The sequence below is a fragment of the Callorhinus ursinus genome, unplaced genomic scaffold (assembly GCF_003265705.2).
Source record: "Callorhinus ursinus isolate GAN/ISIS: 27379988/994484 unplaced genomic scaffold, GSC_fseal_2.0 scaffold52, whole genome shotgun sequence".
Taxonomy (NCBI): Eukaryota; Metazoa; Chordata; class Mammalia; order Carnivora; family Otariidae; genus Callorhinus; species Callorhinus ursinus.
The window spans coordinates 5326492-5354324 of record NW_027397114.1 but is presented as its reverse complement, the minus strand read 5'-3'; the positions used below and the strand labels follow the sequence as shown (position 1 = coordinate 5354324).

The 27833-nt window shown below is 56.6% G+C and overlaps 1 protein-coding gene across 1 annotated transcript; it reads left to right on the top strand.

Annotated features, from left to right (window-relative positions):
• Positions 1–261: 261 nt before the first annotated feature.
• On the top strand, positions 262–27717 carry ITGA3 (integrin subunit alpha 3). Its single transcript, XM_025859448.2, has 27 exons — positions 262–397; positions 828–1035; positions 8542–8669; positions 8985–9064; positions 10806–11055; positions 12331–12417; positions 12801–13008; positions 13450–13646; positions 15287–15375; positions 15504–15640; positions 15804–15890; positions 17037–17104; positions 17177–17313; positions 17942–18091; positions 18189–18286; positions 18654–18801; positions 19085–19153; positions 19989–20068; positions 20179–20256; positions 20775–20877; positions 21021–21203; positions 21403–21522; positions 22316–22429; positions 23391–23489; positions 26135–26260; positions 26673–26815; positions 27559–27717. Exons 1-26 carry the CDS (start codon positions 295–297, stop codon positions 26781–26783), a joined length of 3258 nt encoding a protein of 1085 aa, XP_025715233.2. The 5' UTR covers positions 262–294; the 3' UTR covers positions 26784–26815; positions 27559–27717.
• Positions 27718–27833: the final 116 nt, after the last annotated feature.

The window sequence follows — 27833 nt, the reverse complement described above, 5'->3', positions numbered from 1 at the left end:
AGGCGATGCCGGCATTCCACCCAGAGGCGCGCGGACGCCTCTTCCCAGATGCGCCACCGCCGGGGCTCTCCAGCGGGCCCGCAGAGGTGGCCGCGCCTGCAACGGCCTTTCCAGCCGCAGTAGCAGCCGGAGCAAAGCAGCCGGACTAATCCCACCCCCGGCCCCGCCCGTCCAATCCATCTTGCTCGGGAGGTGACGCTTCCTGGGAGAAGCAAGGGGCGGAGGGGGGAAATCCAAGCTTTTGGGGGCTCCCGGCAGGTGTTTGGGGGAGAGGGCGGAGCCTGGTTAGGGAGGATGAGGAGGGAGGGGCCGTGCTGCCCCTTTAAGAGGCGGTGGCGGAGCCGAGACCTTTTCTCTTTCCCCGGAAGGAAAGCGGAGCCCGGGCTGGGCGCGCAAGGTGGGGAGGTGCGGGCTTGGGCGTGGGGAGGCGGGGCGCGCGCGGAGGGGACCGCTCCCTCCGGTCTTCCTTGCGGTCGACGGCTCTGCGTTCCCAGATCCGCCGCCGAGCCGGGATCGAAGGCTATAGTGCGGCCGAGGGGGCGCGGCCGGGACGAGCTGGGGGCAGGGTGCCCGGGGCGGGGGGCGGTGACCCGCCGGCCGGGCGGGCGGGAGATTAGACCCGCGAACCCCGGAGAGGAATCTGAGAGCGCAGACCCTGAGCGGACGTGAAACTGACCGGGGCTGGGGGCCAGAAACTTCTCAGCGCTGCCGGGCTCAGCGACGCAGCCCGCCCCAGTGTTCTCCGGTGGCGCGGGGAGCAGGTGAACCGGTCCTCACTCCAGGCTCCACGCCCTCACGCGCTCTCGCCCCGGCCCCCGCCCCCGCAGCCATGGGCCCCGGCCCCCGCCGCGCCGCCTGCGTCCCGCGCCCGATGCTCTGCGCGCTCGCCTTGATGGTAGCCGCCGGCGGCAGCGTCGCCTCCGCCTTCAACCTGGACACCCGATTCCTGGTGGTGAAGGAGGCCAGGAACCCGGGCAGCCTCTTCGGCTACTCGGTCGCCCTCCACCGGCAGACGGAGCGGCAGCAGCGCTACCTGTAAGTGAGGCCGGCGGGGGTTGGGGGGGCGGGGAGAGTGTGTGTGCAGGTTGCGGGTCCATCCAGAGCCGAGTCGCAGCCTGGCTTCCAGGCCCGCGGGCGGCGGGCTGTAGTGAACGGGAATTAAGGGGGCGGGGGGACGTGGGCAACCCTGCCCTGCCCAGGTCTGGCGGGAAGTGGAGGAATTGGGTGTGGGATGGGGTCAGCAATCACTGGCAAGTGCTGACCCGGCCAGAGCCTGTCTAAACTCAGCCCCTCAGCCCTTTAAACCTCTCCTGAAAGTAGAAGTGGGATCCCCGTTTCCTGAGCCTCCTCGCACTCTGTCGACCTTAACGAATGTACAAATACTTCTCTCCAGGGCTGGGACCTGGGAAAAACTGCAAGGTGAACACCCAGTGAATCCCTCTTCCCGATTTCCTGGGAAGAACCTGTGGGCATATGTATTTAAGCGCACACGGGCCTTTGCACCTCGTGTTTAGTCACCCGGCCCTGCCAGCCACACCCTCTGCAGAGCCAGACTGGAGGGCCTTCGCTGCTGCTTGGTGCTTGGCTGTTGCAGGGTGAGGTGATGCATGAGTCTAGACATTTGGAACTGTCCAGGAGCTCCCTCTGACCCCTTGAGGATGGGGAAGTAGAGGGAGCTGTCCCAACTCCTCCTTGGTCTCCTGCCCCCCACCTCACCCCCAGCAGGGACGCCCTGCCACCAGACATCTTCCCTGCATTCCACAGATTCATGTTGAATCTTCAACCCTGAGTGTGTTTGTTTTGGTTTGAAGAGTGAAATGGTGTTTTTCTCTTCTGTTCCCCTTCCCCGACAGCTGTAAGGAGAAGGAGGGGAAGAGCTACCCACAGGGGAGAGGAGCAAAGGAGATTGCATCCAGCTGTCCATGTCACCCCCCCACCCCCCGCTGCCACGGACATACTCCTGCCTAGAGGGGCAAGTCTAGGTTTCAGAAGCTTTTCTGCCCTGGGCTCCGGTGCTCAGGTTGGCAGCTGGGGGAGGGGAGGCTATCCCAGGAGGGAAGGAGTTAGGACAGGTCAGGCAGGTCCCACCTACCTCTTTGGGTCAGGGGACCTACCAGACATCTACCCCTACCTGGTGTCTAACTCTGCTGAGCAAGAGGATGTGGTCTGATACAGGGTGTATTGAAACCTTTCCCAGCTCTGGCTGGGGCCTGCAGAAACTTGAGGAACCTTGGAATGTCCAAAGTTCAAACTCTGCCCCAGCCTTGGCCTCTGCCCTGCTGGCCCAGCCCCTGTGCAATCTACCTACCTACTCGGCCTCTGTCTACGTTCTGCAGAGGCTAAAGCCACCACACCCTTCCCAGCTCAGTGCCCACAAGTGCGGGCTGCCCTCGGCCAGCCCTTCATCCTTCGGAGACCCTAAAAGTGACCATCAGCACAAGTTTTTATATTGGTGCTCTTTCTGCCCCAGCCCAGAAAAAGATTTTTAGAATTTCTTTTTTTTCCCAAGATTTTATTTACTTATTTGAGAGAGAGAGAGAGAGAGAGAAAACAAGTGCGCACGAGCAGGGGGAGGGGCAGAGGGAGAAGCAGATTCCCCGCTGAGCAGGGAGCCTGGCGTGGGGCTCGATCCCAGGACCCCAGGATCATGACCTGAGCCAAAGGCAGACGCTTAACTGACTGAGCCAGCCGGGTGCCCCAGATTTTTTAGACTTTCAATACTGAATCTGCATGACATGAGGGAACGCAGTGTAAAAAGATCAGGAAAGCGAGAGTAAATAATGAAAAGCTGGAGTAGATAATGGACTCTGTAAACCCCACCCCCCACCCCCCTACCCACTATGTGACCTTGAGCAAGATATTTCCCTTCTCTGGGCCACTTTTCTGCAAAGAGGGGTTGGACCTGGATCTATATTCTCCTTCCTGCCTCTGTTGGCCTCTAAGAGGCAACCCGGCACTGGGGAGGGAGAAGAGGCACCAGAGTCCCCCTGCCAGTTTCCAGTCTTGGATCTGTCACTAATATCTGAGTCTTAATGTCTCCACGGGGCAGGAGGGTGGTGGGGGGGACAACATGCCTTCTTCATGAGCTGCCAGTGGGGCTCCAGTGTGTGTAAGCCGCTCTGCACGTGCCTGCATCTCGGGGGAGAAGTTTAGGGCTCTTGTGCCAAAGCCAGGCCAGTATTACCCATGGGCCTCACCCAAGATGGCTGAGCAGAGGGGCTCTACTTTTCTTCCTGGGCGGCTAGAGATAGCATTACGCCTGCTAAGAGCCTAGAAGGTTCTAAAACTCATGAACCGTGGAGAGGCAGGTAGTTCTAGATAGAGTTCTGGGCCATTCTCTCAGGTATCCTCTCTTTCCCGAGGGGTGGTTCTCTATCTTGGCTCATCTCCTCCTCTCACTGAATTCTGCCCCTTGGCCCTTTGGGAGGGCCAGCTGGGCCAGCTGTGTAGCCAGATGTGAACAGCTGCCTGAGTGCACAGCTTAGGGGAAACAACAAGTCAGGTCTTATTTTCTGTTAGCCTACAAGCCCTTTTGGAAAAGAGGAGAGGTTTCCTGATCCTGAACAGACTCTTAGCCTGGGGTTCCTAGAAGGTCTGCAGGAGATGCGGGGGGCTCCTGCAAATACATGAAAATCATGTGTCTGGGGGCACGGGGAGGGGAAGAGCATAGCGTTCATCCTACTCTCAAAGAAGGACTTATTCTAGAAATGGTTAAAGACCCAGGTGGGGGCCCTCTTCGTTCCCCATTGTCTTTATCTCTGGGCCAGAGTTAGGGAACTCCCACAACATCAGAGTTCACCCCAACCCAGGCCCCGACTTCCCAGTCACCAGAAGTGAGGGGTGAGGAGCAGGGCCAAGGACCAAGGTGCTTTGGGCTTCTGGGTGAGATGTGTGACAAGCCCTGGGGAAGCAGAGAGACTATTCCTCTGGGAGCTGGTCCCTGACCCCCAGCCCTCAGCACCTGCCCTGTCGCTCCCTCCTGGGAATCCAGTTGTCCTGGTCTGGCCTGACCTTGTGGGCTATGGAAGATACCTCTGGGGCTCTCTCTCTCTCTCCCCTTTGCCCTTGTGTGGAATTGAGGGTGTCTGCGGAGCCTGGGGTGGGGGTGGATGTGGCTCCTGGCCGATGAGGTCATATCTGAGGTAGGTAGGAGCGGGGCTTACCTTCCGTTCTCTCCTAAAACATGTTTCCCTGGGCAGGGGCAGGCACCTGGCAGCCTCTTTCTCGTGCCAGAGGAAATGGGCAGAACAGCTGTGGCTGCGGGCAGAAGGCCTGCACACGGAGCGCCCCGTTCCTCTGGCTCTCTCCAGTGACCAGCCCAGGCCAAGGCGCTTGAAATTGGGCAGGAGGCAGGGGAAGCCTGATCTTGTAGAAAAAGAAGTGGAAGGGGGTTGGCCAGAGCTGAACAAAGGAGGAAGAAGATGTCTATTGCAGCACAAGGGATGGAGGGTAGATGATACGGAGAACACCCCAAGGGATCAAATATGGAAAAGATACTAAGGAGTCAGCAAGAGGGAGAAGAAGTGAGAAAAACAGGCTTGTTTGGGGCCAAGGCCTCTTTCTCCAGTCCTCTCTCATTCTCTTGCTTCCTCCAGCCTGTTGCTCTGGTTCTAGAGCTGAGTCACCAGAGGGGAGAGGGGGCTGGGTGGGCAGCGTCAGGGCGACGTAGGGGGAGGATGGAGAGGCCTGCGAGTCCGCTGCCATGGGAGCGGGAGCCTCTGGGGAGATGGCTAATTCGGGCAGCAGGATGGGCACAGAGCTGGGATCCAGCATCTGAGAGCTGCCCCTCCCGCACCCCTGGTCTCAGAGCCGAAGCAGCGCCCGGCGCCACCGGCCTCCCAGCCTGAAGTGGCAGGGAACCCTGAGGAGTGAGGCATGGGGGCCTGTGGTCTGAGTGCTGGCCCCTGTTACCCTCCAGGTTAACTGGAAGCTTCCCAGGCGCCTCCCTGAATCTTACAGGCGGTATCTCTGAGCATCACCCCACCCCAGTGCCCCCCAGGGAGCCTTCTTCTCTTCGGGGTGAGCCAACCTGGTGCCTTGAATGCTCCTGGGCCCCATTCCCCAGCCTCCTCTGATTCTGCTGTTTTCGGCTTGGCTGTTACATTAGCTTTGAGCGCCCCCCCCCCCCCAGGAAGAGGGATGGAACGGGGGTGAGGAAGTGCTTTTATGGAACTTGGAGTTCATGGGCTCCCCAGAGGCCAGGAGGGGCTGTCTGGCTGGAGCCAAAGATGAGGCCGAGGAGCTGTTGGAAAGCCCTTGAGAGGTCATTTCATCCATCCCCTTAGCTCCCGGAGGGACCCAGGCCGGCTCCAGGAGAGGGAAAGTCAGATCTCCTTTCTTCTGTGCTGCAAGAACTGGGCAAAGCATCCTGCTAGCCTCCCTCTGACTGCTGCCTGGAGGTTGGACTCACTGGTGGTCTGGGAGGGGTCAGCTTTTGGACTCACTGACCTGGACCAGCCCCAACAGCAGGCAGCAGAGATGCTCATTTGCATGGTTATTTTACATTTCATTTCTGTGCCAGGAAGGCCTCTCCCACACCTGGCTGTGGCTTGAGGGAGCTGGACCTGACCCTCTGCACATGCCTTCCCCCATCCAACTCCCAGTCCTCTGGCTGGAGACCCATTGGATCCCGGGATGGGAGCCAGAGGGCCTTAAAGGGCCTCTGAGCAGGCCAAGTAGGAGCTAAAAATACCCCAGGGGGGGTTGGAGGGGGGCTCCCTGTGGACTCTCTGGGGAGGGAGGAGCCTCGGATGTGGGGCTGGAATTAGGGCACCCGCCCTGCCCCACCGCCCATCAGTGGGCACAAGGCTAGGGCAGGGTGAGGGCTGAGTGGGTATAGGTGGTAAAGGGATTGATTGCAATCCCAAATGCCACCCATGCCCGGCTTTGCCTGCTCGGTACCCCCGGAGGCTGAGAGGAGGGGTCCCTTAGCCCACTCCCTCTGAGATGAGCAAAGCTGGGAGGTCATGGCCACCCTGCTCCCCAGCCACCTCATGCCCCCACAACTTGGTCAGGGCTGCAGCTGGGGTACAGCAACACTTCCACTGCATGTCACACCCTGGAACGCAGCCTGGGCTGCCCAGGGACGCCTCGTCCCCTGAGGCCTGGAGCTACCCCTTCAAGTTCACCGTAGCCAACCCTGAGCCTCTGCCTCCAGCCAAATCTGGGCAACCGCGCCAGCATGACTCTGCTGGTGCCCCACCCCCACCCCAGGGATTCCACCGCCATGGAAGGACTCCCAGGTCCCATCTTCGGCTCCCTCTAAACAACTAGCCTGCTCTTTGCCCTCTGTTCCAGACTCCCTAACCAGGTGGGGCAAAAATTCCCGGGTGCTTGGAGGAACACCTGGGGGTGAGCGAAGGCCAGTCCCTGATGCCGCCAGAAGTCAGACCGAGTGCTCACGTTGGCCATGACTTCACAGTCAGCCCTTTTGAAGAATGAACCCATTTGTTCCCCTCAACAACCCTTGAGTTTGGTGGGACATCTGCTGTCCCCATTTCACTGATGAGGCACTCACAGCTCAGAGAGGGAAAAGAAATTGCCCTCACGAGGCAGAACAAACCCGAGAACCAGGCTCTTCGGTTCCTTTCCCACGGGCTTTTGCTTCGCTCCCTCACCTGGCAGTCGTGCGGGGGGCAGAGGTCCATGGGTGGTCAGGCAGCGGGCTCACCAGGCACCCTCTCCAGGCCAGACAGAGGGTGACTAACCGGGCCTGGCTGCCACCCTGGCGCCCTGCCCGCCTTGCCGGCAGCTCCTAGCACTGCTCTGCTTGGAGAAGCTGCACCCCTGCCCCCAGGGACGCTTCCCAGCTCCAGGTCGGAGCCAGAGATGTGAGATGTGAGGCGCAGGCAGAAGTCCCGCCCCCTTCCCAGCACCCCCAGGCGGTGCATTCCTGACAGCCAGTGGGCGGAGGCACCCCAGGTCCAGGCATGCCCAGGCCCTGCCCTGCTCTCTCTCCGGGGGCCCTCACTCACAGGTCCCGGGCGGGAGCTTCAGGCAGGGCGTTGCTGTGTACCTCCAGACTCTGGCGGGCAGCCCAGGGCCCGGGTTCTGAGCTGGGAGCCTCAGGGTGATAGTGTTGCTGGGGCCAGATGGAGGGGTACCTAGGAGGTACCTGCCACCCAGAAGGCCGCGTCCATCAGGATCCGGGAAGCAGTCCGGGCAGAACGTCCAGAGGCTTCAGGGAGAGATGATGCCTGGGGAGCAAAGGGTGGTTGAGCTGTCTTCTCAAACCGAGGTGCACGGTATTTGGGGCACTTGTTAATTAGGCAGGTTCCAGGGGTCCACCCCCAGATTTAATTTAGATGGTCTGTGGCAGGCTGAGGAGTTTGCCGATTTTTAACAAATAGGCCAGGGATTTCTGATGCTGGTGGGCCGAGGACCATCTCCAGAGATACTGCGCCCAGGCTGACCTGCCTTCCTCCCCTCTAGCCGCCTGTGTGGGATGGGGTGGGTGGCCAGGGCTCTAAGCACCCTTGTAGGGACTTGCAGTCAATGTCCCCAAAGATGGGTTCTGGGCAGGCTGGGGGCGATCCCCACTCTCGGGCCCACCTGCCAAGAACTCAGCCCTGTGGCCCCATTGTCCAAAGTGTCCGGTGCCCAGCCCCCCCCCATACCTTGTATGCCTGTCTCAAGGTGGTGGTGGTGTTCTGCGAGGGGAAGAGTAGCATCACCCAGGTCACTTAAGGGCCCTGCTGACCCCAGCTCACCTGGCTCCGCTGTGGGGGACACTCTCTGCGTCCAGTGTCACCTCCTGCTCCTATTCTTCAGTGCTAGCCGCTAGACCCGAGTCCTCATATAATTTAGAGAGGAAGGACCCAGGCCTCCAGCATCATCTCCCCCAGGCCCCCTGGAAGTTGAAGGTCATGCCAGGATTCCCCCAGTCATTCTCTCTTCCCGTCTACCTTCACCTCAGAGGCCAAAGCATCCCTTCCCAAACCCAGATCTGATCACGTTACTCCCTTGCTTAAAACTCCCTTCCCACGCTGCCCTCCTGTGTGTCTCTCGCCCCGACAACCCCTCCACTCATGTTCCCAGCTCCCACCATACTTAGGGCCGAGGGGATCCTGAGTCACCCTGCTTGCTCATGCTTCCTGGCCCTCCTGCAGATCATACCTTTGCCTACAGTGCCCTTCCTCCCTTTCTCCCGGTGAGCCCTGGTCATCATCCTCAGACTCAGCCCGGGTTCCCCCTTCTGTGAGGACCCCCTTCTCCCGGACTACTCCCCACACCGCATCTGGGCAGGTTTGTGCCCTGCTTTCCTCCCTGGAGGCACTTACTGCAGACGTCTGTTTTCTTGCCCGCCCTTCCTGTATTGGCCACTCCCAGAGGATGGGGGCCAGGATCCATTCATCTCCTGACCCCAGAGCCTGGCACACAGCTTGGCACTGGGGACACAGCAGGTGCTCGGTAAACATGTTGAACAGAAAGTTGTTCGAAGCAGGCTTTGGGGAGTCTGAGCCTGGTCCCACCAAATGCCCCTCCTACCCAGGTTGAGCTCATGTGCTCAACCTCATTGCATCCCGAACCCCTTCCCCGCAGGCTCCTGGCTGGTGCCCCCCAGGACCTCACCATGCCTGATGGCTACACCAACCGGACTGGTGCTGTGTACCTGTGCCCACTCACTGCCCACAAGGATGACTGTGAGCGGATGGACATCTCGGAGAAAAGTGAGGGCAAGGCACTGGGGATCAGCACTGGGTCAGGAGTCTGGTGGAGGGGGTAGCACAGAGGGTGACCTGGAGCAGTGATCAGGCTTACCTGGGCAATTTCCAGTCCCTTCTTGTCCAGCTGGGAGGAGGGGGTGCTAGAGGAAAGTGGGACCACATGGGATCGGCGGAGCTGAGATTCATGGCAGGCTGGAGAAGGGCATAGGGAGGGTGGCCTGCAGGAGTGGAGGGCCAGGAAGACCAACCCTATCCTCTGGAGGTTCCGAGCATGGGGAGGATGAGTGCCCCGGCTCATGACCCCTCCCATGCCCACAGGTGACCCTGACCGTCACATTATTGAGGACATGTGGCTCGGGGTGACGGTGGCCAGCCAGGGCCCTGCGGGCAGAGTACTGGTAAGTGGGCACGCGCTGTCAGCTCCCCCTCTCCCCCGCACCCCAGCCCTCTCCTTCATTTCCCAGGAGCTGGGGAGGGAAGCAGAGGGCAGGAGAGGGGTCTTCGGTGAGTGAGCTGGGACCTCGCAGGTGTCTATTTCAGTGGCCGGAAGTCTCCACGGGCCTGAGTGTCCCCTCGATCTTGCGCTTATGATGTGCTTCCAGGGCCTGGCATGGCCTGGGTCCTGTGTGAACCACTCACTTCCTTCCCCTGCCCCCGCCACCCCCCTCCCGGGGTGCTCACCCTGCGTGGGAACGAGCTGAGGGAACTGTGAGGAGGAAAGGGCAGAGAGAGCCCGGGGCAGTGCGGCCTGGGCCTGCTCCTTCCTGACAGGCTGGCTGGCGGATGAGGCACAGCCCTGCTGACCCCGGCTCACCCCCTGGGGTTTGAGGGCCACTCCCTGCTGTCACTTGTCACTTCCTGGCTGCCTTCTTCAGGGTCGGCCCCTGGGGTCTCAGTTTCTGAATCCCAGATAGGCAATTCTTTTTTTTTTTTTTTAATTCGATGGGAAATTTACAGACAGCGAAACGTACAGATTTTAAGTTTTAATGAGGTCTGACCAACGAAACACCTATGTAACTGATACCCATTAAAGAAATATTTACATCACTCCAGAAAGTGTGCCCCCATCCAATCAATCGCCACCCCCCCAGTCCTCTCTGTTGCAATTTCTGTCACCTTTGAACACCATTTTAAGCTCTGGGTTTGCATCAGTTCCCTGTAACGCCCTTTTAGAACCGTGTTATGGAAGGCATGCGGTCTAGCATTCCATTTAGGGCAGGTCTAGATCCTGGGTACCCACTCGACAGATGTTCAGTGAGCACCTACTGTGTGCCCTGCCTCTGCTAGCACTAGCAGCTTAGCAGTGAGTCCGGCCTGCTGCTGGTGGAGCTCACAGCCGGAAGGAGACACAGAAAGCAAGCAGACAAGACCCAGGCCCAGTTCTGGATTTTGCCTGGCGGCTGGCTGTTTTACAAACACCCTGATCTGATTGACTTGTCCCACAACTGTTTGTCGAGCCCCTCCAGTGTGCAGGGGGAGCTAGGAGAGAGGCAGGAGCTGCCTAGTGCTTGGGAGCTCAGACTCAGGAGCCTGGCAGCCTTGGTTTAAGGATTTTCTGCATCTCTCTGGATGTGAGATCTTAGAGACTTAGTTCTCTGTGCCTCTGTGCCCCTTGTCTACAATGGGGGGTGGGGTGGAAATTGTCCCTGCTCCACAGTGGTGTTGGGAGGCATACTGGAGTTAATATCAATATCGTGAGGAGCTTAGACTTCTGTCCGGTGTATAGTAAGCACTCAGTAGGTGTTAACTGCTATTATTATGGTATCATTGCTATTATTATTTTAATAATGGCCTATCCACGAAGAGGGCAGAGCAGAGAAGTAAGTTCCTTCATCTGCTCCTTTTAGACCCGAGAGCCCGGACCCCACATTCCCTCATCCTTTCCCCTTTTCCTTTTGTCAAGATCCGTAAGCCACTCTCAAACCCAGGACCTCCTGGCCTTCCCAAAAAGTGTTCCCAACCTTCAGAGCAGATTTCCGAATCCTGGGAAGCAGACGTAGTTCCAGGCATCACTGTGGGAAGACAGAAAAGCTGGGAGACGTCTTCCAGCTCCTCTCCAGCAAAGCCAGAGGCGCCCAGGGCCAAGGAGACAGCCGGCCTTCGGTCCCTGCCGTGGTCTCAGGCTGTGTGTGTCCCCAGGTCTGCGCCCACCGCTACACCCAGGTGCTATGGTCAGGGTCGGAGGACCAGCGGCGCATGGTGGGCAAGTGCTACGTGCGGGGCAATGACCTCGAGCTGGACCCCACCGATGACTGGCAGACCTACCACAATGAGATGTGCAACAGCAACACCGACTACCTGGCGACAGGCATGTGCCAGTTGGGCACCAGCGGCGGCTTCACCCACAATACCGTGTACTTCGGCGCTCCTGGGGCCTACAACTGGCAAGGTAGGGGCCGCGGGGGACGGGGGGAGGAGCGGAGAGCGCCCACTCCCAGAGGGCAGAAGAGACCTCTTTGCCCCATGGCACCTCAAGCGCTCATTATGTTAATCAAACTTAAACTACTCGTACGAGGCAAGCGTCCCTACACCCATTTTACAGAACACTGAGCCTCAGAGAAGTGAAGTCAGTTGCCCAAGTTGCTAACAGTAAGTGACGAAACCTGAACTGGAATGCAGGTCCATCTGACTCCACTTCAAGCACTGAAAACCTTATTAAGAAAATAAAACATGCTCCTGGTACAACTACTAACTGGGACAGTGGGATTTGGTGAAACAAAGAGTGAAAGTGCCCCTCCTCTCCCACCCCCCTCCCTTGTCCTGTTTCCCCGTGCAGACTACCGAGTGTCTTGCCGAGCCTCTGACTTATCTTAGACTACATAAATATCTTTGTAACACACACACACGCACACAGCATCACACTACACATGCTCTTCTGCTACTTTCTCTTCCCACTTATCAGTAATCTAGGGGCATTTTTTTCTCATGGATACATAGAGGGCAATCTTTGGGGGCTTGTGGAGTATTTCTCTGTATTAAGAGCCGAGCCGGTAACGGCTGTGGCCGCACTGCTGGGGTGTCTGAGGCTCACAGCCCACTCCATCTCTGCCTCTCTCCGCCACACAGGTTGTAGCCCCAGTGAGCCTCCTCTCCTTACTGCATCCTTGTTAATTGCAGAATCGACAGGCAGAGGGAGCCCCGAATCTCCTCCTCTTGACCAACAGGTAGCCCAGGGCGTAGTTGTAGCTCCAGACTCACCAGAGGCTGAGGCCTCTCCTCCGTCCTCTGGTCCTCCCCCACCCCCTGGTCCTTTAGAACCTTGGCAGGGTGGCAGGGACTCTCCCACAGCAGCCCCAGGGAACAGGGAACAGGTAGGCAGCCCGAGTTTGGGGCCAGGACCAGGAGATGATGGCTTGGAGTCTGGCCTCGGTGTCTAGAGTGAGGGAAATGTCATTTCGAATCCAAGGGCCCGGATGACCAGATTCCAGCCCTGGCTCAACAACTACTCCCTATCCCTGAGCCTTGCTTTTCTCATCTGCAAAACGGGCATCATCATTCTACTCCACAGAATTATTAAAATAAAGCGGACGTGATTTGCCAATGGCAAAGTGCTCACACATAAAAGGGGTTATTATGTCCTTATCGGGTGAGGTTAGCAGGGGGACGTGGACGTGGTGGTGGAAGGGAGTGCTGACTTAAACTCCTCCCCTCTCCCTCCCGAAAGGAAACAGCTATATGATTCAGCGGAAGGACTGGGATTTATCCGAATATAGTTATAAGGACCCAGAGGACCAAGGGAACCTCTATATTGGTGAGTCCAGCTGTGGTGGCTCATGGGGTGGTGGAGGAAGGAGGGGGCTCAGTTCCTAGCATGCTGGCCTCTCACCCTCGGTGCCTGGTGGAAGAGCGAGGCCACGGTGCAGGTGTGACTAGTGGCATTTAGCTTGACTAGCACATACTTGCTGAGTACCACCTGTATGCCAGGGCTGTTCTGAGCACCCAAAATGCAAAGTTCCTACCTTCATGGAAGTCATAGTCCTGTGTGCAGGCAGGACTGGAGGCTGGGTGTCCAGGATCCACTTTCTTGCCCAACTTGGAAGAGAGGAAGAGAAGATATTTGGGAAGTCTGGGGGGCAGAGTGGAAGGGGACAAAGTTTACTGGGCCTTGCTTGACCACCTTCTCCCCCATCCCAGGATACACAGTGCAGGTGGGCAGCGCCATCCTGCACCCCACAGACATCACCATCGTGACAGGTGCCCCACGGCACCGACATATGGGCGCTGTCTTCTTGCTGAGCCAGGAGGCAGGCGGAGACCTGCGCAGGAGGCAGGTGCTGGAGGGCACGCAGGTGGGCGCCTATTTTGGCAGCGCCATTGCCCTGGCAGACCTGAACAATGATGGGTGAGGATCCAGGGACGTTTTCTGGGGCCAGGGAGAACAGCAAGGGGGGGGCAGTCTTGCCCAAACCAGGGCAGAGAAATGGAAGGTCCCGATTGCTCCTTTGTTTGCATGCTCTTTACAGGGATTTGCTTGTTGATTTGCATGTTGATTTGCAATTAGCCTTGATGAGATTCTGGGTATTTACACGTCAATTGCATGACACCTGCATCTCCTTTTGTCCTTGTATGGTTCTCATGGATGTGGGTTGTTTGGGTGTGATCCGCGCTCCCTGGCTTCCCCGTGACGTGTGTCCTCTGTCAGACGGGTCATGTTGGCATTTCCATGTCCTTCCCGTGAACCATGGCCAGAGATGCCATTTGTATAGCCATGCGCCCTGGCGCAGTTGTGCCCACTAAACAAGAGTTATGTTGTCCCATTTCTCCCTCCTTCTCTCCCGTGCAGGTGGCAGGACCTCCTGGTGGGCGCCCCATACTACTTTGAGCGGAAAGAAGAGGTAGGGGGTGCCCTCTATGTCTTCATGAACCAGGCAGGCACCTCCTTCCCTGCCCACCCCTCCCTCCTTCTCCACGGCCCCAGTCGCTCCGCCTTTGGTTTCTCCGTGGCCAGCATTGGTGACATCAACCAGGACGGATTCCAGGGTATGAGCCAGCAGTCCTGCCCCAGCACACCCACTGAGTGCCAGCTCCATACCAGGCTTGACAGGGCCCGAAGAGAGGACGGGATGGGGCCCAGGCCCAGGGAGTTCACAGCAGTAATAGGGAGAGGCCGTGCAGAGGAAGCCACCAGCAGCGAGCTCGGTGGGCCTCCCGGAGGAGTGGACGTACCACTGGGCATCAGATGCTGAGCTGAGTGTGCACAATGGAGGGGAACAAAAGGGGTATCGCGTGATTTCTCGATCTACCCAAATTTAGTGGACGTGGGGTGTTCACATCAAAAATGAATGAGGCTGGAGCAGCAGTGTGGAGATGGGGTGGGTGCTTCGAAAGCCAGGCAGAGGACCTGGGGCTTTACCTTTGGGTAATGGCGGAGGGGTGGGTGTCCAGAGAAGGTTTGGGGCAGGGAATGTGATATGATAACTTGGTACCTTGAAAGATGGTTCTGGAGGGTAATATGGGATGGATGGGGGAGAGAGAGGCTGGGGATGTTAAGGCCAAGAATGTATTCTATCAAGTGTGGGATGCGAAAGGCTGGGACAAAGTGGAGCCCCAGGTGGAGAGGATATCCAGTGCTGTGCAGGACTTGGGGATCAGTCAGACCTGGGGTATCAAGCAAAGAGACAGAGTAAGCAAGAGGCTGGTTGCCATGAAAGCGCCCGGCTTATCTGGAAACCACTTTTTCTGACGACCTCGGTTTCCCAGAACATACCTGAGAACCGAAAGGAAGGCAGAGGAGTCTCTAAAGAGCCAAAGTAGGTGCTAGAAAGTTCAGGTAGCAAAGCCCAAGCATTTACTGATAGAAGAGTCATCTGGTTTCTACTCAGGACCTACTTACTTTTCCTTTACATACTTTTCTAATAAGCTTGGCTTTCCGGTTACCTAGGCCTTATCAGATCAAAAGTAGCGAACTAGAAAGAGTTGAGTAAAGGTTAAGATAATAAAACATTTGGGGTTTATTTGTGGAAATAATGGTTAGAATTTTAAAAGTCTAAGGAACTTTAATAAGGAAAGTGATAGTGTGATTAAAATTCCAGCCCCTGGTGTTAGACAGACATGGACTCAATATCCTCTTTCTACTCATGAGCTGTGTGGCTTTGGGTTTTCTGAGTCTGCTTCCTCGTCTATAAAACGGGACAGCAGTACCTAAACCCAGCAGTCTCGTCAGGATTAAATGAGAGCAGTGCTTGATAACTAGCTGGCAGAGTCACCAATGGGGAACACTTCCTTTTGTGACCCTGCTGGTAAATGTCATTAGAAGAACTGGGTGTCTGAAGGGGAGGTTGATGGAGGAGATGCAAGGTGCCATAGTTAGGGAAAACAAACACTAGGCCAGTGCTCAGGAATCTGGAGTGTAGGCGTGCCTGTGACATTAACTTGCTGTGTGTCTGGGTAGGTCCCTTGTCTCTCCTAGACCTACCTTCCCACAATGTAAAAGGAGGCAGCTGGGCTCACAGTGGTCCCAGTTTTAATCCTGAGCTGTAGAGCTCTGTTCCCTGATGTTCTGAGCGCTGCCTGGCAGTGTGAGTTCTGTTTCCTGCTGGACCCTGTGGCCTGGAGTTCCAGGTCGGGGAGACATGGGGCCCGCAGGACTCAGGGTGACCTCTCCTGCCTCTCTTCCCCAGACATTGCTGTGGGAGCCCCGTTCGAGGGCTTGGGCAAAGTGTACATCTATCATAGCAGCTCCAGGGGGCTCCCGGGACGGCCGCAGCAGGTATGGGTGGACAGGAACAAAGGGGGCTTTCCCTCCTTCCCCTCACCCACCCTCTCCCCATCCCCCCTGGGCCCCACTCCCCAGAGCTCACCCTGAGCCTGTCCCCACTGCTTCCCCCTTACCCCCAGGTAATCCAGGGGGAGGAGCTGGGACTGCCCGGCTTGGCCACCTTTGGCTACTCACTGAGTGGGCGGATGGACGTGGATGAGAACTTCTACCCAGACCTGCTGGTGGGGAGCCTGTCAGACCGCATCGTGCTGCTTCGGTAAGCCAGGGCGATGGTAGATAGGGGCCTTTCTCCCCTCCAGCCCTGTCTGCATGGCTCCCCAGCTCCATCCACCTTTGGCACCAGGTCCACGCAAGCCTGAGCCCCAGGCCTGGACTGGCAGGGGCTGGGCAGGAAGGACTGATGTCTGTTTTCTATGCAGGGCACGGCCTGTCATCAATATCCTCCACAAGACCTTGGTGGCCAGGCCATCTGTGCTGGACCCTGCGCTCTGCACAACCACCTCCTGGTGAGACTCTCAGCCCCTGCTCTGTCCACGTACTCCTTATGTATGGGCATGCCAGGAAGGACCCTGGCTCCCAAACCCCTCCCCTGGCAACTGATTTCCCACCCTTAGAGGGTTGATTCCTGGGGTAAGCGTTGCCCCTCCTACCCAACCTCATTAAAAAGCCAACTTCCTTGCAGGAGGTAATGGGCAAATTGGAGGGGTAGGAGAGCATGGTGGTTAGGAGTGGGGGCTCTGGACGGCCTTGTTCAAATCCCAGCTCTGCCCACTGCAGTGGTAAGGGTGGGCTCTGGGGAGGGAGGTCCCGGAGGAGGAGGGAAGAGGGAGACACTTAAGTGGACGGGAGAGAGAGCCACCCTGAACAAATTGTTATCTCTCTGAGTCTCAGGTTCATTGCCTATAAAACAAAGTTAATAATAGTAACAACGAATTTATGGGATTATTGTGATAATTAAATGAGATGATGTACACAAAGCCCTTCACATGGGGCCTTATCCACCTCAAGTGCTCAGAATATGTTAGTTGCTAACATGGTCACAGTAATGATGGTGATGGCCCCGAGGCCTTTGCATGAATGAGGCCTGGATCAGAAGGCAAAGGGACCCAGAGCAGAAAGCAGGGGTGAGTGGGAGGAGATCTGGATAGTGTACCCTGTACAAGACTGGGCAGGGTACCAGCCAACCGATAACTTCAGGCAACTCCTTCTGCTCTCAGGGCCTCAGTTTCCCCATTGGTGACCTCTAACCCAGTTTAATTTTTTTTTAAGATCTAATTTATTTATTTTAGAGGGAGGGGGAGCGGAGAGGGAGAGGGAGAGAGAGTCTCAAGCAGACTCCCCGCTGAGTGCAGAGCTCAATGAGGGGCTCGATCTCATGACTCTGAGCTCAAGACCAGAGCCAAAACCAAGAGTCAGATGCTTAACGAACTGCGCCACCCAGGCACCCCTCTAACCCTGTTTTCTGTGGCTTTCATGGGAGTTGGGAGGGAGGAGGCCAAAGACACCCTAACCAGCTCTGTGGATTCCCCACGTTTGCCCCTGCCTTTCCTCCTAAGGGCCCTGGTTTCCCCTGGCCCAGTACAGGGGTGAAGGCCAGGGCATGGATAAGTGGGTCCCACTGTGACCTCCTCCTGTCTCCCGCCTCCCAACAGCGTGCAGGTGGAGCTGTGCTTTGCTTACAACCAGAGTGCCGGGAACCCCAACTACAAGCGAAACATCAGTGAGTACGGGGGTGTGGGGAAGGGAGGGGTATGCTTGCCTGGCCACTTGATAACACCCCATCCACCTCCAGCCCTGGCCTACACGCTGGAGGCCGACCGGGACCGCAGACCGCCTCGGCTTCGCTTTGCACGCAGCCAGTCAGCCGTCTTCCACGGCTTCTTCTCCATGCCCGACATGCGCTGCCAGACGCTGGAACTGCTCCTGATGGTGAGGGAGGGGCCAGGGGCGGGACGCCGGCTCCAAGATCTCTGGAGGAGGTTAGCCAGAGTACCCCCAGATCAGGGGCGAGGGACTGGAGTCTCCCCAGAGACAGAGGCGGGGGAGGTGGGCCTGGGAGGCCATAGGTCTGCAGTGGGTACAGTGCACAGAATCTGGTAGAAAGAGACAGAGAGCCTCGGAATGGGGATGGGCGCCAAAGGGCTCATCACCTCTGAGAAAAGTGAGGTGCGTGAGACTCTTGGCTTAGTTGGTGTCTGGGGGGAAAGGGGCCCGTGAGTGCGGGACCAGCTCAGCCCCTCTCTAGGATATCACGGTTGAAAGAGCTCATCCTAGGGACCTCGGGGATGAAGGGAGGCTCAACAAACCCCTGACCCCCAATACACCCCCCCCGCCCCCATCTCTGGGGAGAAGGAGTCCCATCATCTTGCTTGTAGGTCAAAGTTGTAGGAAGGGAGTCAATCTGATGATAGGACCAGAGGGGGTTCAGCCCTACTGGGGTTTTTCAAGGTGGGTGGGGGTTCAGCTCCTCCTTGAGGGTTCAGGGTGGTGTGAAGAGTCAACTTGGGGAGGGGGGAGGGGAGCGCAGCGCTGGGCTTAGCTCCCCCTCCTTCCCCAGGATAACGTCCGCGACAAACTCCGTCCCATCATCATCTCGATGAACTACTCTTTACCTTTGAGGATGCCCGAGCGCCCCCGGCTGGGGCTGCGGTCCCTAGACCCCTATCCGGTGCTGAACCAGGCGCAGGCCTTGGAGAACCACACCGAGGTGGGTGGGGCCCGGGCCGGAAGGGCGGGGGCCGGGAGGCCTGTGGGGCGAGAGGGCGCTGTGGAGGATGGGCTCTCACGCCTCCGGCCACCCCCAGGTCCACTTCCAGAAAGAGTGCGGCCAGGACAACAAATGCGACAGCAACTTGCAGATGCAGGCGGCCTTCGTGTCGGAGCTGGGGCAGCCCCTGAGCAGGTGCGCTCTGGGCCGCGCTGATTGGCCAAGGGCGGGGCGGGGCGGGGCTTCATTGGCTAACCGGAGGTGAGGGGCGGGGCCCTGCGGGTCTGGTCGATTCCCCGGGACCCTGGAAGATCTGAGGGGAGGGGCCTAGGGGAGAGGCGAGTTGAGAGCAGGGACGTTAATTGGCCAGGTGGATGCTTAGGGGGCCTTCGCGGACAAGGAAAGGGGCTTTCTTCTCCAGGGGAGGCCAGAGGGCCCGGCTTGGCTGTTCCGAGAAGGGACTTTCTTCACTCAATAGACCTGAGGGGCAGGGCCTAGTTGATCCGGGGCGGGCCTGGGGCGGGGTTCTGGTCTCAGTCCCGGGGTCCTTCCCTCCGCTCAGGCTGCAGTACAGCAGAGATGGCCGGAAACTGCTCCTGAGCATCAACGTGACCAATACCCCGAGCAGGGAGCGCGCTGGGGAAGACGCCCACGAGGCGCTGCTCACCCTGGCGGTGCCTCCCGCCCTGCTGCTGTCCTCAGTGCGCCCCGTGAGTGCCCCCCCCCCCCCGGCGCGGGCCCCCCGCAGGGCTCAGAGCCCAGACAGGGCTCGGTGAGCATTTACATCCTTATATACATGTCATTTACATGTGTTCTCATTTGTCCTGTGTCCACCCCGCTTCCTCTCGGCTGGGCTTCTTCAGGTGTCTGCAGCGTCTCTAATGCCAGGAGCACCCGGTGCTCAAGCCTCTAGGCATCAGACCCAGTGCCACAGGGAGGGGGCTGGAGGTCCCTGCTCTGACCACCCAGACCTGATTTGTCTTCTTTCCTCAGGCTGGGATGTGCCAGGCCAATGAGACCATTGTCTGTGAGCTGGGGAACCCCTTCAAACGGAACCAGAGGGTGAGTGCTGGCCACACCTTCCCAGGCCTGTGGGTCCCAGCCTGCTACTCTGATGAGCTTCTTAACCTTGCGTCTGCCTGCCTGCTTCCCAGGCTTCCTCAAAGCAAAGAGCCAGGAGAGGGGACAGGGAGATACAGGAGGGCATGGGGAGAGGCCCAGAGACTAAGAAAAATGGGGCCACTAGCGATGCCCAAAACTAGAGCAGGTGGAGGTGAGGAACTGGATTTTGCTGAACACCTACTATATGCCAGGCCCGGAGTCCAACACTTCACACTTTTTTTTATGCTGCAATTCTCACAACCTTTTGAGGAGGTAGATGCTGTTTTACAGAAAGAAAATATAGGCTTAGAGAGTTACAATAACTCGGGCACCTGGGTAGCTCAGTCGGTTAAGTGCCTGACTCTTGATTTTGGCTCAGGTCATGATCTCAGGGTCATGAGATCAAGCTCCCCTTGGGACTCTGCACTCAGCGTGGAGTCTGCTTGAGATTCTCTGCCTCTCCCTCCCCCTCTGCCCCTCTCCCTGCACGCGCTCTCTCTTTCTCTAAAATAAGTAAATAAATCCCTTTTTAAAAAAGAAAGTTATAGTAACTTGTTCAAGGTCATAGTTGAAAGTAGCAGAGATGTCATGGACAGAGAAGAAGGGGAAACGGGAACAGGATGAGGCTAGCAAGGTGAAAGAGTGGACCCGGGTGGCCAGGCAGAGACTCCTTGCCCAGAAGGGGGGGGGGCAGAGAACCAACTCCCTCGCATAGCGTTCAGCCCCTCTCTCCCGTATGGCATCACCCCTGCCCGGCTCCAAACGCCTCTCTCTGCCTCCCTGGTCCTCATGGCAGATGGAGCTGCTCATCGCCTTCGAGGTCACCGGAGTGACCCTGCACACAAGAGAACTCCAGGCACAGCTGCAGCTCTCCACGTGAGTGACCTCAAGAAGCCAGTCTGCGGCAGGGGTGAGGCGCCCTGGGACCTCCTCCAGCCTGGGCCTCAGCTGACACCTCTTGCCTACCGCCTGCATTCCCTCCCCAGGTCAAGTCACCAGGACAACCTGTGGCCCATGACCCTGACTCTGCTGGTGGACTACACACTCCAGGCCTCGCTCAGCATGTGGGTACCACCCGTCCCCCAGCCTGCTGTGTCTGTGCGTGGGCCTGCCTGTCCCCAGCGTGGCTCCTGAGCTCCTCGGACATACCTGTCTAGGCCTGCGCTTCCTCTGGGTCACCCCTTCCCTCAACAGCAATCACTATCATTATTGTTGCTATTATTTGTCCCCTTGTAAGGCAGGGGGCCATGGAGGAGTCAGCCACCCTGGGGCCAAGGTGTTGGTGTGGCCCTAGCATTTCATGAGGGCTCATCGTGCTAGGAATTTTATATATAGCAGCTCATTGGCTTCCCACAACAGCCCCATGATATAGCAACCATTTTACAGATGGGGAAACCGAGGCTCTGGGAGGATACATAACTTGCTTGAGCAATAATTAGCACACAGCGAATACATGCAAAGCAGGGGTCTATCTCAGGTCTGCCTGATGTCAGAGGAGCTGGAGTTTGCCTACCTTGGTGCCCGCGCCTTCTGCCAGAGCCCCTCCCACCCCCTCAGACTCTAGCATCTTTCTTACCCTTAGTGTGAATTACCGGCTACAAAGCTTCTTCGGAGGGACAGTGATGGGCGAGTCTGGCATGAAAACTGTGGAGGATGTGGGAAGCCCCCTCAAGTATGAGTTCCAGGTAAGGGGGCCACGGGGACCCTGGGTGGGAACTCTTGGGAAGGCAGGGATGGGCCTGGGGTCTGTGGGTGTGTGGGTTGGGGATGGGTGAGATGAAGGGGGTTTGCCAGGAGGCAGTGGCCGTGACATCCGTTGTGCCCACAGGTGGGCCCCATGGGGGAAGGGCTGGCAGCCCTGGGGACCCTGGCCCTAGGGCTGGAGTGGCCCTACGAAGTCATCAATGGCAAGTGGCTGTTGTACCCTACAGACATCACCATCCACGGCAATGGGTCCTGGCCCTGCCGGCCACCTGGAGACCTCATCAACCCTCTGAATCTCACTCTCTCTGTAAGGACACCACTGGGGGCCTTTCATTTACATCTCATTTGCATCGTATCTCATTTGCATGCTGCAGGGCAGAAAGGCCAGTGTCTTGCCCTCCCCCGCTTCGTGCACCTTTAGGAGCCTGCCGCCCCTCTGCCTTTCTGCCTCTCCCCCGACTCTGCTCCAGCTCCTTCCTCCCAGCCAACATCTTCTTCCCTCTCAGGTCCCTGGCGACGGGCCATCTCCACAGCGCAGGCGGAGACAGCTGGACCCAGGGGGAGGCCCGGCCCCCCCACCAGTCACTCTGGCTGCTACCAAGAAAGCCAAGTCCGAGACAAAGCTGGTGAGTGGCCAGGACAAGGTTGGAAGGGATCGTCCCCACCATCGCAGGGCGTGTGGGCACCAGGGGGCACCGCAGCAAGGGGGGTTGGGCGCCAGTCACCAGGAGACCCTGGTGCGATGGGGTGATGTGACTGACCCCTGTGCCGTGAGGCGCCCCTAGTCAGAGGGAGGAAGACTCCTCTCCTCCCTCAGTGGGCATCCCACTGCTCTTGCCCTTGTGGGGGCAGCCAGTTCAGTGGGCCAAAGGAAGAGACACCGGCTTTATTCCCCAGAGCCCCATCCTGTCGGGGGTGATACAGTCGCTCAAAGTCTTAGACGCTGGAGCTGGGGAATGGGAGAGGCAGGATGGAGGGGAGGCAGGGAGATATGGGTGGTGCAGGGCGCCCTCTGTTGGAAGGGAGAAAGGAACAGGCGTGGGAAGCAAGTTGAGGCCTAGCTGAGTGGAGAGGGAGGAGGTGGTGTCCCAGGTGGCGGGAACTGGCTTGAACAAAGGCTCAGTGAGGGACCGGGGGTGGAAAGGGGGTGTCGGGTGCTGGGCCCCATTTATATACAAAGGGACCAGATTTCATGTTATCTACGTCCGTGGCATCTATATGTGCTTGGCCTAAAGAACGGGACCTTGATGTGTAAGTGTGGGGGTGGGGTGGTCTGCATGAGAGAAGGGGTGAGGTAGGGCCCCTTGGGGTCAGCCATGGGTGGGACTAAGCCAGGGGAAGAGCCAAAGGGAAGGGGTGAAGCAGGAAGAATGTGGAGCCCCAGACTGTCTCACGTCCTGTTTTCCCCGCCCACCCCAGAAGTGTGGCAGTGACCAGGCCCGTTGTGTGTGGCTGGAGTGCCCCATTCCTGATACCCCTGGCATCACCAATGTGACAGTGCAGGCCCGAGTATGGAATAGCACCTTCATTGAGGTCAGTGCCTGGGTCTGCAGGTCTCTACTGCCCCCCCCGCCAGGGTGGGGAAAGCAACAGGGAGAAGGTGAGGCTGAGGTCACAGCCAGGGTCACGTGTGCCCGTGTGTGCGTGCGTGGGTCAGTGACAACATCGGACTTTACCCAGAAGCCATTGTACTCCTGTCACTGTATGCCTGTCAGCGTTAGTTTGTGTGTCTGCGTATGGGCATGATGTCATGTCCGTCTCCAGCCAGAAGGACCTTCTCCCGGGTGTCCATTATTCCGTCCGGCGCCTGTTTCTTTCCCACGCCCACGTCTTTGCGGTGCCGCTCCCTCCCCCTGGAAGGCCAGCTCCCCTTCTGTTATCTCTGCCTGTAAATTCCTCTTCAGCCTTCAGGCTCTCCCCAGCTGCTTCACCACCAGTGAGGGCTTTCCTGAGGTTCCCAGCTGCAGACGACCTCTCCAGACACCCACAGAACTTTCTCAGAAGCCGCGCATGCCACCGATCACGCTCTGCTCTGGGTTGCACTTACTCACATGCCAGCCACCTAGACCCAGTTTTTCTGCAAAGGACGAGATTATCAATCTTTTCAGCTTTTGTGGGGCGTGCAGTTTCTGCTGCAAGTCTTCAGTTCTGCCATTGGGCATAAGCTGCCATAAACAACGTAGAAACGAACAGGCGTGGCTGTGTGCCAAAAACATTTTATTTACAAAAGCATGTGACGGGCCAGATTTAGCCCAGAGACCTGACCCTAGACTGTGACCTTCCTTGTCTCTGCTGTCCCCCGCATCCGGCATAGGACCCGCCGCATGAATGATGTGCATTTGTGTGTGCAGATGCCTGGCTCTCGGATCCCTTGGGGTGCTGCTTAAAGATGCTGTGTGGTGGGAGGGTGCCCTGGGGAGGATGCTCAGGGTCAAGAGGGAGGCTCAGAGGGGCTTCAGCTACTTCTTTGGACCCACCCCTTGCCCCCATCCAGGATTACAGAGACTTTGACAGAGTCAGTGTATCCGGCTGGGCTACCCTGTTCCTCCGAACGAGCATCCCTACCATCAACATGGAGAACAAGACCGTGTGGGTGAGTGAGCATGTTGAGGAGCCACAGTGCCTGGCCAGGGCATGGGAGCGCAGGGCAGTTTTTCAGAGCACTCGCTCACACCTTAGCTACAGGGTTCTCAATCCTGGCAGCACATGGGACTCCTCTGGAGGACTTCTGGTGTCTGGACTATACCCCTAAGCAATGAAATGAGTCCGTGGAGGTGAGACCCCAGGTAGGGGAGGTTTACAAGTCCCCCAGTGACTCTAAGGTACAACCAGGGCTGAGAACCTCTGCTGGAGTTTATTTGATCTGCGCAACTTCTCTGTGAAGATGTTCCATCTCCGTGGAAACTTGAAAACAAAGTTCTCAAACTTGATTCTCAGTTTCATCGGAGAGGGGAAAAAAAATGACAAAATTGTCAATTTTTTCGTGAAAAGGCTATAGTGGAGCTATGGAGGGGGCATCATACAGGAGACGAAGAGAGGGTTGCTTAAATGCATTGTTGTGTATCGCCCAAAATAAATTAAGGTAGTGGAGGAAGGGCCAGAAAGACCAATGGAACAGAATAGAAATTTATGTTATTATACAGATGGCATTTTTAACCAATAGAGAAAGTTAGGTTATGAAGTGGTGTTGGGAGAACGTATTTGGAAAGTAAAGACAGACCCTTACCTCACACGATAACCAAAACTACAGTGGAGTTAGATTAAGTATTTCAATAGAGGAAATAAAACTTAATATACCAGAAGAAAATTCAGAAAATAATTTAATAATAATCTTTAATTATGGGGAGAGGGAGTTATTTTACTAAACCCAGAAGTTGCAAAGGAAGACACTTGACCAATTAGATTGTATGACATTTTAAACCTGTATACAGCGAAAGAGATGATAAAAAGAAACTAGAAGGGCAAACAATAGATTGCTTTTAAAAAAGTTTCTAGCGTATACGACGAAGGATTGATACATTTTTTTAGTATGTCAAGGTAAAGGGCAGCATAAACATAGACAGGCAGTATACACAGGGTGAACTAGAAATGGTCACCTTGGTAGTGAGGAGATAAAAATAACAGCCACAAGATTTTTTTCCCTATCAGATTGGAAAAGATTAAAGACACTAAGGCTGTCTGGTGCCGATGAGGTAGAAGGAAATGCTATTGGTTCAAGTATAAATGGATGGATTCTTTTTGGAAATGAATTTGTCAATATCTGTTAGAGTTTAAAATGCACACTTCCTTTGATCCAGCCCATGGTAATATATCTTAAGGAGCTAATAGGACAAATATGCGAATATAAATATATGGGGATATTTGAAAGCGTGGTTTATAATGGCATGAAATTGGAAACACTCTACCTCTCTTTCGGTAGGAGATTGGTTCAATAAATTGTGGTACGTTTTCTAGAATGACTATGCAGTCATCAGAGATTAGGTTGATCTTTCTTAATTGACATCAAGAGATGATGATTGTAGCTGAAAGAGGGGTCAGGTCAGGCCGCAGGAGGGCATGTGCAGCACACAGAGACCCCGTTTATGTGGAAGAAGAAAGGATGTGTGTTTAACATGGGCATTAAAAACTATGGAAAGAGAGTCACCAAAATGTTGAAGAGTTATTTCCAGGGAGTAAAATTACTGGGAACCTTTAGTTTTCTCGATATCATCTGTATGTAAGCAAAAATAATAATCAAAATAATTTTTAAAGAAATAATCATGTATAGTCAGAGAAAAATTTTCTCTCAGTATATATAAAATACATTATATGTAACATAATTTTGTTATAATACATATTACATATTATATAACACTTATATGCTATGTAATGGATCATAATATTACAATATTATATAATATACAATATTGCATAATATATATGTTAATATATATTATATGTAACATAACATAAGATAAATTATATAATATATTATACATTATAATATATATTTTATAATATATTATAATGTATAATTATGTATATGAGTGTGTGTGTGTATATATATATATCTCCACTGTAGGGGAAGAAAAATAATGGTACTATATGCTCTGCATTCTTTGTTTTTTTGTAAATATTTAGGAATGCTGGTTATGTACCAGGTATTGCTCAAAGCAGTTTCCTGATAGTAAACACATTTAATCCTCACCAGTGACCTATGAAGTAGGTATCATTCTCATAATCCCCAGTTTACAGATGAACAACAGAGAGGTTAAGTGATTTGCCCAAGGTCACACAGCTAGTGAACAGCGCAGCTGGCGCTTGAGCCCAGGTAGTCTGGCCCCAGAACCCATGCTCTTGACCACTTTGCTATACCATGAGGTAGGCATTGTGATCTCCTTTATCAGAGACCATGAAATGGAGATTCAGAGAGGTGAATTTACTTGTCCAAGGCCACACAGCTCCTCAAGGATGGAGCTGGTACTCAAGCCTGGGTGTGTGGGCTACAAACCCAGACTCCAGGCTGCGTCCCAGATCTGAAGCTGGTCCTTTGGAGCCAGGTCTGCTCCTGGGGAAAACCAGAGGACGGAGGGATCTGTGGCCGGCAGTGGGCAGGCAGGGTTTTTTTTCTGGTCCCTGAGTGCCCCCTGCTGGTAGTAGGTCAAACAGCAGGGTCCTGGGCCCCACTGGGACGGGATGGCTGAGCATGGGGTCTAAAGGGGGCGGACACAGGGCTGAGCCCCTTCTCACCGCTGCCAGTTCTCCGTGGACATTGACTCTGACCTGGTGGAGGAGCTACCAGCGGAGATCGAGCTGTGGCTGGTGCTCGTGGCTGTGGGTGCGGGGCTGCTGCTCCTGGGGCTGATCATCCTCCTGCTGTGGAAGGTTAGGACCCCCAGACCACCACTGGGACCCCCGCTCTGGGACCTCCTGCCAGCAGACCCTCACCAGCTCTCCCTTCATCCCATTCCTGCTTCCACCCCACCCCCCACCCTTCTCCCACATTGTGCCCACCTTCTCCCCAGCTTCTGGTCTCATCCCCTGCCTCCCCACCCCCCATCCTCACCTCACCCACCAGGACATTCCTGCCTGGTTAATGGGGCCGGGGGTGGGGTGGGGTGGGATCTGCAAGCTGGAAAGGGGAAGCCAGGAGCTCTGGCTTCTGGCCACACCACCAAGCAGGGGCTGGGACCCAGGCATCCAGGCTCTCCAGCCCTAAGCCCCAGGCCATGAGTGCTGCCGGCCAGGCCCCCCCAGCGCCCCCTGATGGCCCATCCCCACCTCCTCCCCTCCGCAGTGCGGCTTCTTCAAGCGAGCCCGCACTCGCGCCCTGTATGAAGCTAAGAGGCAGAAGGCGGAGATGAAGAGCCAGCCGTCAGAGACAGAGAGGCTGACCGACGACTACTGAGGGGGGCAGCCCCCTGCCCCCGGCCCGCCTGGGTAACGCGGCCTCCGGGCCCTCTTCCCTGAGCCCTGCAGCTGGCCGGGGCCTCTGACTCTGTCCTATCTGCTTTTCTTCCTCACGGGCCCTCGCCGCACTTCACTCTGCCCCTGGCATCAGCCCAAAGAGCAGCCCATGGTCTCCCTCCACACCCTGGGAGAGCTCAAGATGTCTTCTCACCGCCTCCCCTGAAGATTTGGGGCCCCAAGAGGGAGCCAGAAAATGCTCCCCATGCCCCCTTTGCTTTCTGGGAATCAGAAAAGGGCCCTGGCCAAGGCTAGGCCCCATCTCTGGGCCACACAGCAAATACCCAGAGTGATTCTGCGCCTCCATTTCCACCTCCAGGGAAGGAGGGGACTAGGAGTCCTTCTGGAACTAGTACCTTTCCTCCTCAGAGCCCCTCTGGGGTGACACGCTGGCCCCCCACCCCCATAGTGCGATCAGGGCAGACCACGACGCTTCCTAGCCATCCTGTCAGCAACCTCAGTGACTGTCCCTCTGTCTCCAGCTGCCTCCCCCTCTCCTCTCTGCCTTCCTCAATTCCTCCTTCCTCTGGGGCCGAGGGTGGGCAACCTCGCCCTCTCTGTCACAGTGCAGGGAGATGGCATGTGTTTGGGTCAGGGGTCCTGGCTTTGAGAGCCTCTGGGTGGGGGGTGGGGAAGGGGCTAGGCACATCTTCCGGCAACCTCGAGGGCTGGATGCTGATGCCCTTCCTCTTCTCCGCCCCTCCCCCCCCCCGCAGTGTGACTTCTTTAAGCGGACCCGCTATTACCGGATCATGCCCAAGTACCACGCGGTGCGGATCCGGGAGGAGGAGCGCTACCCACCCCCAGGGAGCACCGTGCCTACCAAGAAGCACTGGGTGACCAGCTGGCAGACGCGGGACCGATACTACTGACATCCTCCCTGATCCCACCCCTGCTCCCCCAGTGCCCCTTCTATTTATCATATGTTATGCCCCCGACAGGCCACAGGGGCCACTGCCTTTGGCCGGCGCCAGCAAGTCCGGGCAGACAC

Coding starts and splice junctions, on each gene's coding strand:
- ITGA3 (XM_025859448.2), top strand. CDS start 295: ATGAGGAGGGAGGGGCCGTGCTGCCCCTTTAAGAGGCGGTGGCGGAGC. Junction 1,036..8,541: donor GAGCGGCAGCAGCGCTACCT/GTAAGTGAGGCC, acceptor CCTTCCCCGCAG/GCTCCTGGCTGGTGCCCCCC. Junction 18,092..18,188: donor CCTTGGAGAACCACACCGAG/GTGGGTGGGGCC, acceptor GGCCACCCCCAG/GTCCACTTCCAGAAAGAGTG.